The sequence below is a fragment of the Podarcis erhardii genome, assembly GCF_964252035.2.
Source record: "Podarcis erhardii genome assembly, chromosome: 9".
NCBI lineage: Eukaryota > Metazoa > Chordata > Lepidosauria > Squamata > Lacertidae > Podarcis > Podarcis erhardii.
In genome coordinates this window covers 59,480,398-59,493,763 of record NC_138512.1, presented here as the reverse complement: position 1 = coordinate 59,493,763, position 13,366 = coordinate 59,480,398, and the positions used below count along the sequence as shown (strand labels likewise).

The window sequence follows — 13,366 nt, the reverse complement described above, 5'->3', positions numbered from 1 at the left end:
GCAACTTGTGGAAGTAGCAGCACAAATAGTCTGTGTAGCAAAATTAAACTGCTACCATTCAAGCAAAGGGAATCAACATATTAATTTTCCGCGTTGTTCGTAATTATTACTGGTGCAGGTAGGTGGGTGTTGCAGGCAAAAGAGATCTTGCATCTAGGAAGCAGTGTAGGTTGAACGATCCGCTGGGACGTGTTTGAAAGAAATGGCCCAGACATTCCACCCTCCTTTGCCAAAAGCTGATCTGCAAAGGACAAGCAGCTTAATGATGTGGAAGAAACCACCTCTGGAGCAAAACCCCCAAGGTGAAAGGCATCTTTCTTTTGCTACAATGGAAGTGTGAAACAACTTGAGAATCTCCTTTTTATCCCAAGGCGTTCTCTGTGATTTTGCAAGTAGGGCTACCAGAATGTGCATAAGCAGAGGGGAAGGGCTGTGGCGGTAGACCTTGTGCTTTGCATTCTGAAAGCCTCAGGTTCAATCCCTGTCATCTCCAGATAAGGATGAGGAAGACTCCTGGCTTGATCGGCCCCTGAAGAGCTGCCACCAGTGTCAGCAGTACAGTGGACACTCGGGTTGCGAACATGATCTGTGTGGGAGGCACGTCTGCAACTTGCAGCTTCCGCAACCCGCAGCGCCACGTCCGTGCATGTGTGAATTGCGATTCAGCGCTTTTGCGCATGCACCAAAACCCGGAAGTAACCCGTTCTGGTACTTCCGGGTTTCGGCGCGTCCGTATCCCGAAAATGCGCAACCTGAAGCATTTGTAATCCGAGGTATGACTGTACTCAGCTAGATGCATCAATGTTCTGACATGGTACAGGGCAGCTTCTTCTATTCCTTTAGCCTCACTTAAGTCATGCATACCTGAATGCAGGGATTGCTACCTAGTATATGCAACAGACAAGGCAACGGGGTGAGAGCCTCCTACCCCCATGGTGAGGATTAAACACATAATAGCATGCTCCAGAGATTTAGTGTGAGGAGCCATAGGTTCATGCACATTTTTATTGAGTAGTAATATAAAATGCTTTTTTTTTTCATTGTTACAAGTGCATGCTTTGATTGCCAACATTTCATAAGTCAAATTACAAAGGCAAGGCTGTAGGCTGTAGTGAATTACTTGGGCACTTATACAATTGTTAAAAAATATCAGTGGACTGCTTTTGTTGGTTTTTCATCTTCCTTTAAGAATGAACCAGTTGTAACCCGTAACTGATATACAAAGGGAAAAAAGTGAAAAAATTACACGGTTTGTGGCACATGACAGAACGTAACAAAATGACTAAACCATCATGACATTAACAGTTATCATGCATTTAGTTTCACATGTAACTACAAACTTAGTTTAAATTTCACAAGGTTTGCTAAACATGCTAACCATCGATATGTGCACTGACAAGCTTATATTAAAAACTTTTAAGAATACTCTCCCCCTTAGATTTTTCAAAGCTTTTTTTTTTTTGATTACAAAATTTCAAAGGCATTAGCATTTTCTTTTTAGAGAATATAAAGTACGCCAGTACATACATTTCCAGTATAAGTCAGACCACTAAGCGCATTACAGTCCCATACAGGCCTATACAGCCAATTTTTTTTTCTTAAAAAACATGCATAGGCAGATTTTTACAGAATATAGATGCTTTCACTGCACTTAATATGGTGTCTTGTTCACTATACTTAAAAATGCACCACTCATAAATATTTAAATTCAGCAAGCCACAACCAAGACTTGATTTACCAAAAAGAAAAAGAATAAAGAAATGATTCCTAAATATAAACAGCAAAAAGAAAAGAAAAAAGGAGTATCATTATTCCAGTTTTATTTTCCTTAAAAACTTAAAAGAAAAGATTTCTCACTGCCAAATTAGTTAAGGAAAATGTTATATTTAAAGAAGGGCATTCAAGCACACTAAAGAAACCTGAGGTAAGCATAATCTGTACAAAATTAAACTGTCCTTTTTGGCATTTTTAACAAATTTGCAACTTTTTTTTTTTAAGATTGCCTAATTTATTTTTTTTAAGATAGCCATCGTCTGACAAGAGTAGCAAAACATTATCAATAAATAGTCTCCTTATTTAGTTTGTACATCACTTTGTTAAAAATGTTTTTGATGTTGTCCATGTTTAGTGCTGCAACTGTAAACGTACAATAGTTAGTAAGAAATCAGACAAAATTGTCATGTCCAGTAACATAATAAAAGGCCTTTCAGTTAACATATCGAGAAGTTTCCAATGCAGTAGGAAAACATGTTCATTCCCCTAACTTTGCAATATATACCAGCATTAGCTTTCATTTAGTTTTCTACAAGCATTTTAAAGGCATATCCAAGGAGGCGTTGAACCTCCACCCCCCACCCACCAAAATAAAGTCTACTATCTCTTCTTAGATGATATTGTAAACTGAATCCAACACCTGGCCCCCAGAGCAAGTAAGCTATCATCAGAGGCAAGAACATCCCACTGCTGATATGCAGCAATCCCATCATGCCCTGCAGCTCAAAAACAAAAAAATCACAAGTTGGAAACGGTCACTGAATATTGCTGCTATTACTGCCATTACTGTCAGTGCCATTAGTCTCTGAGGAGATTGCCTTGTTGATGGAGTTAAGGTTGGCATCGGATGGCATGGCATCTCTGCGAGGGGGCATCCGTTCATTAATCCGATCCAAGCCTTTGGCTTCTTCAAAGCTCGTGATCTTATGCTGTGGCGAGAATCCTTTGATAGCTACACAGAGAATTGGGGGGGGGGGAGGAAAAACAAAAATAAAAACAAAAACAGAAACAAACAAACAAAAACAAAACAAACAGAGAGGAAAGGAAAGTCAATGGCGACAAAGTGCTGGCATTTTATCAGCTTACTGAACAGTCAACTGAGTTGAGAAATTCCTTCACGGTGAAGAAAATAAAATGACAATGCGATTAAAGCTTCTGGATGGATTTGGAAACAGCTAGAAAGTAGATAGCCAATGTATCTTGAAAGTTTAAGATGCTCCCAAGAAAATTCAATTCTGACATTTTATTTGGTGGTTCGGTGTGGAATGAACTTTTTTTTCCAGGAACAAGTAGTGCTCACAGAAAAATAACAAACTAAAATCTCCTGTCTTAAAAGTGTAGGGTCCAGTTTCACACATATTGGGGTGCAGTGAAGCCATCACGATATTTTCTGCCCTGTCAACTGCATGTAGTGAATGTATGCCTCCTTGTGGTAGCAACTAAATTACAAAAGGGAGCTGGTTTGCTGTTGTAAACGGCAGCTCCCACATGTGTCTGTACGAATGAAAGCACTGGCTTGAAACTGGGAATGCAAAATAATCTAGCAATGACTTTAGGGTATTAAAAGAAAATGTCTGAACTGGTCTTGAGTGATAAATGGTTGCGATGTCCTCATAGTCTCATTCGAGATAGAATTCTTGTTGATTTCCAAGGGAGATTTGTTGTTGTTGTTTTCTTTGGAATAGGCAATGCAGGATGAATTTAACAGCAGAGCAGCCGTCAAGAGGCTTCGCAGAAATGATGAAACATTCAAAACTATAGGTTGCCCAAGAACTCTGGTTTGTGGCCTTTCAATAGCCATATTTCCAGGCGTGCCAACCTCATTGCAGAGGTTGTATGATGCCAAATGAGGACTTAGGTTCTCCTTTTAACAAGCTTTGCTAGCCAGCTTCAAACCTTGGTTAAGATTCCTGCCTAAAAACTAGGACTCTGGTTAACCTTCACCCCATCAACATCATGGTTGATGTTATTATTTGGAAGGGAGGTGGAGAGCAGTGGCAAGCTATGCAATGGTCCACTCCCTTAATCCTGGTAAACAGATTGTTCCCATTATATAGGAACCTGGATTGAGTGTTTATGAAATTTATCATATGAGGATACCCTTATAATGCATTAGACAGAAGGTCCTCAGTGTCTTCACTACAGAAGAAATGATCATACACTACTCAGGAACAATAACCTTCTCTGTCAGCCCTAGAGCACTACAGGATAATCTGGTTAAACTGCAGTAATTGAGTGTGACATGGATGCTGAATATCATTCTTTTTGGCATATTTGTCCTTCTTAACTTTGAAAGTGTAGGAACATAGGAGCCAGTAAGTGAATTTAAAAGTCAATGAACTTGCCCTTCAGCAATGACATTAGGAGTTCCACATTGATCTCACTAGGTATTTCACGCATTCAATGAAAGGGGAAAAAAATCAAGGGACCTGATGCAATTCCATCATTTCAGGGGCTTACTTTAGAGTGTTTAAAACAAAAAAAGGGGAAGGGCTCTGGGCAGCAATCCAAGAAACAGGCTTAACTTATTGGTTGCTGTTAACCCCTGGTGTGTTTCCCACCTCTTATTTTAGTAAATATATATATATAAATTGAACAAATATATATTTCAAGAATGTTGGTTATGTTTCTTTCTGCTGGGTTTCTTAACATGCAAGATAGCCAAGATGGTCAGTTAGTACCAGCAACATGGGGAGAGAATACTGGGAGGGCATGAGCGAAAAGGGAGTTGGAAACTGAATTTGCTCTTTGGTTTATCTGTCAAGAGGTATAATCAATTTTGTTCTCCATTAGGGAGAAAGCATAATCCTTTCTGAATTTTGAGATGACTTCCCCCCGCCCCTCACATTTCTCCTTGAAGGCAAAGTCCCTGGTACTATTAAACCACTTGTGTTGAATTTTGTGGCAAGGACAAATCCTCTCATGCTGACATTTTGCCAACCACTGCTGTGGAAATATGGACTGCAGACAGATACAGAGGACCAATTCCCCTCCCCCCCATGTGGTGATTTCTTTTTTTCCTGCACTTTTTTTGCTAGGTGGAAACCACTGCATACTGGGCCATCTGAAGGGGTGGAACATAAAGATGGCTTTGAGGCTATCATGGCTTCTGGAAAAAAAAATCAACAATTTAAGTCAGTGGATTGGATCCAAAGAGCTGTGAGCGGTTCCATAAAATGTGTGCAAGATTTCCACACAATGCTAGAACAGATAGGGCCTTATTCTTCAGCTGGAACAAGCGCCTGTGCAAGTAGAATAATAGTGGAACACTTGTAGAGAAGAAAGCTTGCACACTTTTCTCAAGCAAGAGACCCTAGTGTAAAATGGCCCTTCCCGAGGGGAAATGGCCCTTCCGTGAGTTGAAGATGCCTCCCGCATGTAGAAGGGTATCTTTGGATCCACTCCAAAATGCTTAATCTTTGCATGTTGGACCACTTCAGGCAACATAGTTTGCAGTGGAATCTACCACCCTTGGTTGTCTGGAAACTTCCCTTCATCACTTGTAACCCACATGTTCCCACCTATTCCCCACAAATTTCATACAGGTTTCATACTAGAGATAACTTGAACAAAGACTCATAGCAGAACATTCAACCCCGGCCCTCTTAAAAATTCACCACAGTGCTGTCAATTTTGATCCAGTCCTTTGACGTAGGTGTATAATGAATGGCAATGTGAAGTGTACGGCAGTTTAATTTTGCAGGATGTTCAGCTGTGATTGGATGTATGAACACCTATACTCCGTCAAAGGCCTGCACAGGCCCCTAGTAAACACTTGTTTATGTAAACAAAATCGTTATTAGATTTCCCAAAGGCGATAGCTTTTCAGATCAATCAATCAATCAATCAATCTTTGGTTACAGTGCAATGTAATGATCAATAAGAAGTTTAACTTGAACAACGCGTATTCCCAAAATGGGACGCACATCTTGGTGTCAAGCAGACATATTTATACACCTTTATGCTGAAGAATGTGCTCTGCTGCAGTTGCTGGTCAGACAATGATTATTAGCAGTTTACATTGAGAAGTAATACTAAAAACACAACACAGTCACAGAAATCACAGGAAAAAAAACAGCCAAACTGTCAACAAGAATGCACATTGCAGAGTAGAATTTGCCAACAGGAATAGAGAATTCCAACATAAATAGCAGCTCACTCACTGCTATTTAAAAAGCAGTTGTATTTTCTCTTACTTATTGCTAAGAATTTTGTTCACTCCTGTAACAAAAAGATCAAAAAACAGATAGGAGGGCCAAAATGGCAGTCTTACTCCATGCCAACAGAACTAATGACTAATGATTTTCTTCTTTTTTTTTTTTTTTGGAAAAAACTCATGTTTTAGGGGGGCAAGAACAAAATACAACTGAGTAATTTTTTGGTTTTGTTTTAAAGGGGAACTTTTGAGAGTCTTCTTGCAAAACAATTTGAATTACTAATTTAATCATCGTGTATAGAAATATTTCAGTATGCATCTGGAGATCTATTAACTGTACAACTAGCAAAATTGTTTTAAGAGCTGAAACAAAAGGATCCCTGAGAAAGGCAGCTTGAAGTTTTGCATTCAATATCTTCGACAGTAATTCATTTGTGCTGGTAGTCATTTGAAATGGTGTTGGTTTTAATAGCTACATTAGAGAAAATTCCCAAAACTTGCAGGGGAAAAAACCTCCTAACATCTCCCATTGTTTTAATATTTTCCCCCTAAAAGGACATTTTTAAAATATAGTAAATTACAGTGAAGACTCGTTCAAAAATCACTTTCACTAGAGACCTCAGCAAAGGGAGAACCCCATTCAACTTCAGCGTTCTCTCAATTTTCAGATATATCTTAAGGTGACATGGGGAACTGATTGATCCCCCTTAAGGGAAACTGTTTGTTTGTCAAATGGCTTTTACTAAAGTGCTGCCATGCCCCCTTTGAGTTGCAAGCTTTCTTATCCTTGTGCAATACTGATTCAGCACTTTAAGCTTAATGGACACAGATCAGAACATCGCTGCAACTTTAAGAAACAACACCAACAACAAAAGGAACACTTTCCCCTTTAAAGCAAGTAAACTTAGGTTAATACTGAGCCACAATTGTTAGCTCAACACCCACACACTCTATACAAGCTACAGCAAAAATGAATACACCCAGCAGAGCCCTTCTCTGTTGTAACAACAACAGAAAGGGGTCTGGCCAATTTACCTTCATCAGCCTCAATAGCCTCAACAGTAGCTGAAGAGAAGAAAGGGGTAGCAAAACGAATGAGAAAAATGAGCAGAGGATTTAACTCTAAGAACAAGTCAGTGAATAGCAAAGGAGCTAGTACACTTGAAGGTTACTGTAAGTGCTGGATTTTGACACAGAAGACAACATAGAATGCTACACACAAAACAGACACAGGTATCGTAATTTGCAGGCAATAGATTTCTTTTTCTTTTTTAATGTGTGCGGGGGTGAAAGTTACTCATTTGTTCTTAAATATCTAATAAAATAAAATAGCCACATGGATTTAATTGAAATGCTATACCGTATTGTTCATAAAATATACAAAGTTGACGGTATAAAAGGGTGGCTGCAACACTGAATGGGGCAGTTTAGATTGCAGAGTGTCCAGTAAGACATATCGTGGCATTAAGCCAGTGGATGAAAGTACCAGCAATGCAGATCAGCAAAATACTGAAGCACCCTTTGGTCAGCAGAGGGACTAAGGGAAAAGATGGTTTCTGATAATTTGGGGAAATATTTTCCTTTTCTCTTGGATGCCTTTTTTAAAAAAAACAACAACACACACACTAAAGAAATACTGAAAAGAGCTTTCAGTGTTCAATATTTTGTTTGTGGGTTTCCTTGTTTAGAGTGGCACAGAACACCATCTTTTCAAGTGCCCCATATTGTTAATTTTTTTAATTAAAAAAGTATGTTTTAATTTTATTTAGATCTGAACTACTGGCAGAACAACTGACCATTTCAAAATTGCTGGTATTATAGCATAGATTTCAAACCACCATGGCCTTTTAAATAGGGCTTAAGAAGCATTTGCAAACAGAAATGAACAAAGAAGTTAATATTAGAAATGCATTGTTACATTATAGCTTGAATGTCTTTTTGACAGCCAGATGCACCTAAATCCACATTGGTATTAAGTATGGCAGCAAGGAAGCCTATCTGCCCATAGAGAAACATACTGGCCTGGGTCTGGTTTAGAATGTTGCATTTTTTGTAGTTGCAAAGATTAATATGGACTGAGATCAGTGGAATCTCATCAAGTGTCATCTTGCATCAAGGACAAGTTCCCCCATGGAATCTATAGCCCTCGGGTGCAGCAAATAAGGTAACTCAATAACCAAAATAAATATGCATAATAAATAAGAAAGAGGAAAGAGACAATAAAACTTAAGATGAGAAAAAGGATCAAACCAGCACAATACACTAAAAGAATGGTCACTAAGAATGTACACATTTCACACAATATATTGCTCATATTTTCTGTTAATACATAGCACAGTCAGCAAAATGTGCTTAACAGAAACTATGTAGATTTCAGTATATTTGGTGAATGGTGCAAGGTGTTAACTAATGGGTTGTGTATAGTAATGTTTCACTAAGCTATAATACTGCAGTATGAGGGAATTTCCCAATAGCCAGGCTTTTGGACAATCTGACAGAAGCAATTGTATCAAGACAACAGATTTTTGTCCCCCCCCCCCTCAGGATGGGTGGGTGATAAAATTCTACGAATGTCAAGGGACTAATAATATGAAGCAAATCCCTTATGTGCTTCAATAATTCCATTAGTGTGACAAACACACTTTGGTCATCATATTGCAGCATTTACAAAGCAGAACGTTACCATATGTGTAACACACAAGTCACCAAAAAGAGAGTTTACCACAGAATACCTGAATCTTCTAGATAAAGAGAAAAAGAGACAGAAAGGGGGGAAAATACAGGAAAGAAACTCCAGGAAAGAAATGGGAAAGTTAGAGGCTGAGACTGAGTTATTGAAAAGGCGAATCTCCATGTCTCACAGTTAAAAGCTACATCATAATTATGGTTGGACACTCATGGGTGCATGTTACACAATAGTAAAAACAGAAAACAGTTAATACATTAAAATATTTGACTGTGGCTCCTTACTTCGAGAGGAAAATTCTACTAGCTATAGCGCTGCCGCATAACTCATACAAAATATGACTTGAAACAGTAAGTGAGAGAAAGTGCCTCAGTGCTTGCTTATAGAGCAAAACCACCATTAAAACGTTCTTCCCTTTATTCAAGTAAATTGTGAGTCTGCCGTATGTGGCATTAGTTATTCACAAGCCATTAGTTATTCACTGGGCCTCAGAAACTGAATTTCAGTTACAGAATTCCAATACTGCAGTTCTACATGAAGAAGAGAAAATGAAGAATGCAATTTGGTAGTTATCAGCTGGCCTAAGGGAGGATTGGCATGTTGGCCAATAATTTGCAGTTTTTCCACATACGCAGCATCTGCCATTTTTGTAAAGGGAGAGAGGTCATGCTCAGGAAGTTGCTTATGAATACCATACACTGAAAAGCAAACTTGCATGCTTGCAAGCACAATGGATGGGAAAGAAAGCCTTCTCAAGCTTTGAAAGATGGGATTCTCAAGCAGAGGACTTTCTTCCCACCCTCTTTATCCGTGGCCTTTAGAAGCTGTCAACTAAGAAGTTAGACAGGGCAGATGAGTTTCACTCCAAGCCTGATCCACTGTATTTGGATTCAGGTTACCTGGGTCTCTGGAGCAGGTGGGGAGGCAGACATGTCTTGGGAGGGGAAGCTCGGGTCACTTACTTGGAGCTTTAGCTACTGCCTGCCAAAGCCTTTGGCACTGTGCTCCCTGGCTTGCTCCAGTATTCTCCATGTGATACAGTATATTAATGATGTACCAGCAGCAGGCCCCTCCCTACAATGATGCCTGGCTTACCTGACTGCAGGCTAAGGTGGGAGGCCCAACGGCAGTAGAGAAAACCTGAATAAAGCACTGGGATCACTGCATTATGAGGAAACGAAAGCGGTTGCTGCACTGGTGGGTCCAGATGCATGAATTCAGCACAGGACCTGCCCTGCAGTTGACTTGTTCACATTTCTGCCATTTAAATCACCCCATAATGTAGTTCCTGTGAAAGACTCTTTGGGAGTTGCATTGGTGATAAGTTAAAATGGTGGATGCACTGGCAAACATGGGGCACTACATTTCTGTCCATGCCAGGTCCTCCCTCCCTCCATTAATAATAATAATAAGAAGAAGAAGGGGTGGGGGCAAACTGGGAAATACAAATGTCACTGGTACCACCTACTTTCCCGGGATCCCAGCTTTTGCCTGAATATGTTGTGGATGGGGACTACTTCTAAGGGAAGAGGTTTGAGAACTATGCAAGAAGGAAAACCTATTCACATGCAGTGTATATGCCCCGGCTTTTGTAAAGTTAAGCTGCCAGAACCAAGATAGATATGTTTTTAAGCTATCACAGTAAGCTGGTGCAAGCCTCAATTAAGTTCCTCATGCTGATATGCCAAAGGCTTATGCATGGATCTCCACTAAATGTGGTTTCTGGATGGCTCAACCCATCCTAAATGAGTGGGGTCAGTGAGCAGCTTGGCTGTGTATGTGTGTGCTCCCCGTTTTTATATATATAAAAACAAAAACATAAACCCCAGTCATTTAGATGAGTCTTTATGAGGCAGCAGTATCCCAGAGAAATAGCAGAGATGATTTTGCCCTTCACATGTGTAACTCTTCCCTATATATCCAGAGTCACCCCCTCCCTTTAAATATTGCCAAGTATTGCAAACAGGGGTTGCGTGCATTAATTTAGTTCGGTTTTTCAGCCGAATTTTGTGCGCCAGCTTCTAGTCACTCTGTGGTCTCTCTCTCTCTCTTCTTGAAGAGACTGCATTTACATAGCAGAAAGGAATTCTGTGCTTTAGCAGCTGAATTTATGTACACCATAGCACACATTCACAAACATGCTTACCGCTTTGCAGAGTTTGTTTTCCTCCAGAGAGCACCCCACTGGGCAGCATTCCTGTTGGGGTCAACCCTTTCAGTGTCAGCACACTCTCACTCTCTTCCCTGGTAGAAACAGGATGAAGCAATTGTCAATTGCAGCCAGTAACTTATGCGGTCAGAAAGAAGAGAAGGGAAGAGCTAAGAACTTCCTCATTGTTTCTAGATCCAGCTCCAGCTGAGGGACACCCTTCCCTTCCCTCTGGTAACATCTTTATTCATTTATATCCTACTTTGTCATGGAACCTAAGGTGGAGTGCATGTGGTTCCCAGGCAGTCACCCATCCAGGCACTGACCAGACCCAGAACCGCTTTCCTTTGGCAAATCTAAAGCTCATATGGCCACAGACCATACCCTCGTTACATTTTTATAATACATGAGTTGTATCCAAAGTAGCACTAAGTAACTCAGGACAGATAAAAGGAAGTACTTTTCACAACAGCACATAGTTAAAGTATGGAACCAACTCTCACAGGAGGCACTGATGGCCACCAACCTAGATGGCTTTAAAAGAGGATGAGACAACTTCATGGAGCTTCTGGTGGCTACTAGCAACGATGTCTAGGCTCTGCTTCCACAGCTGCAAACAGCAATGCCTCTGAATACCAACTGTTGGAAACCACAGGAGGAGAGAGGGCTCTTGTGTTCCTGTTTTGATTGTTGGTTTCCTACAGGCATCCGGTTGACCACTGTGAGAAGAGGATGCTGGACTAGGTGGGACTTCCCTGTTCCACCTGGATCTTCTTATCTTCTTAAATCCTTGCATGACCAGAACAAAATCCACTTGTGGAATAGGCCTTCCTTCCCCTCCATGTGCCCACTAAATCTGTTATGGCTGTTCCATAACTCCCTGGAGCAGATGTGAGGATGGTGCAGCAAGCGCAGAGGGCAAAAAATTATGTTGTGCAAGTGGAGGTTGTCCAGTGTGTGCAATTATTTAGTTGGATGCCACTTATGTTGTTATGTATTGGATTTTTTTGTACTGCTGTAAGCCACTTTGGATGCAAATTTAGGCCTAAAAAGCAGGATACATATATAATAAATAAAACAACTGGTCCTCTGCCTTCTAATTCTAATACAGTCATACCTTGGATCACCTTGCAACTTGAATGTTTTGGCTCCTGAACGCCACAAACCCAGAAGTGAGTATTCCAGTTTGCGAACGTTCTTTGAAGCTGAATATCCGATGTGGCTTCTGATTGCATGCAGGAAGCCAATTAGAAGCCGCACCTTGGTTGTCCAATGTTTTTGGAAGTCGAACTGACTTCTGGAACGGATTCCGTTCGACAACCAAGGTATGACTATACTGGGATAAGGAGTAGCAAAGACATGAGAAACACATTCCTGACTGCATCATTTTAATGCAAACTTCCTTGGCAGAGGCCTGCTATTAAGATTAAAATTCCAATTTATTCTTATTTAACACCTTGTTGGCACATCTTTGATAGCCATGCAGGCTTATCTTGTCGAGATATCAACAGCCTGATGTATTTGCATTTTAATGAATTTGCCAGGTATGCATCCTTCGTGTGAGCTCACATGGCTATATTCTGATGAGGATTATAACCATTTGGAATTTCCATTATGTGCTGCGGCTTGGAACCCAATGATTTCATCTTCTTTGTGATTTATGACAGCATTAGATGTTTGGTGGTTTGGCATGAACTTGGAAATCCTGGTTGCTCCTGAATGGCTGCAAAGCAGTAGGGAGGAAAGCCAAATTTAGAGACACAGGAACATTGAAATTTGCCTTATACCAATTCAGATCATTGGTCCATCTAGCAGTTCTCTCTGGATGTTGAATGTTACTTTATTTGATGTAGGTTGCGTTTTTTAAAGTTATGTTTTATTATCACATTTTTGTATTATATTAGATTGTTATAAGGTGTACATTCTTTGTTTCATCAGGTTGTAAACTGCCTTGGGTATTGTAAGATAGAAAGACGATATACACATTAAAAGTGATGATGATGATCCAGGCTACATTCTGGATGAAACAGAACCAGTTTGAGGGAATTAAAAACAAAGCTTTCAAATGGTGAGTGCATCAACAGAGAAGCAGCATTTTAAAGCACCTTGTCATCCTTGTAATAAACAGTAGCAAAGAAGTCATACCTCAGCACAGAGAATACTCGAGCCATTTTGCCTATTGCCCGGATCTTGTTCCTTATAACTTCTTTCCGAGCTGCGGCTGTGGCACCTATAAGGGGAAAAAATAATAATAAACATGAAGAATTATAATGTTTAGTAGCTAGTAATGATAAATTTTGAGTGCTTTTTCTAATGCTTTGGCAGCCAGGCTTCCCAGTTGAGAAAGATATCTCAACACCACAGAATTAGACCATTTAAGCCTCCCATGCCAATGTGGTTGTTCGGGACCACAGCAGTTGTTTGTAATATTGGAAAAACCCTTTCAGCAAACCAAAACTCCCTTATACTCCAAATATCCCAACAATTATAGGGTTAGTTGTCTCCTTCCTTCCTAAAAAGGAAAATTTAACTTACTAAGCAATCCCAATTTATCCCTATTGAAATAAATGGGAAAGAGAAACTATTAAGTTTGGGGCCCATT

The 13,366-nt window shown here is 40.0% G+C and overlaps 1 protein-coding gene across 4 annotated transcripts in view; it reads right to left on the bottom strand.

Annotated features, from left to right (window-relative positions):
* Positions 1–991: 991 nt before the first annotated feature.
* Positions 992–13,366, bottom strand: part of PPP3CA (protein phosphatase 3 catalytic subunit alpha) — a 192,898-nt gene continuing 180,523 nt past the window's right edge. For 2 of the 4 annotated variants that reach the window (XM_081876969.1, XM_081876970.1), the window contains 4 exons: positions 12,910–12,994; positions 10,762–10,859; positions 6,965–6,994; positions 992–2,725 (listed from right to left, as the gene is read on the bottom strand). In XM_081876969.1, coding sequence (XP_081733095.1) covers positions 2,529–2,725; positions 6,965–6,994; positions 10,762–10,859; positions 12,910–12,994 — 410 coding nt within the window. In that variant the 3' untranslated portion in view covers positions 992–2,528. The remainder of the gene's footprint in view (positions 2,726–6,964; positions 6,995–10,761; positions 10,860–12,909; positions 12,995–13,366) is intronic. The other 2 variants (XM_081876971.1, XM_081876972.1) reach the window with 1 other exon arrangement.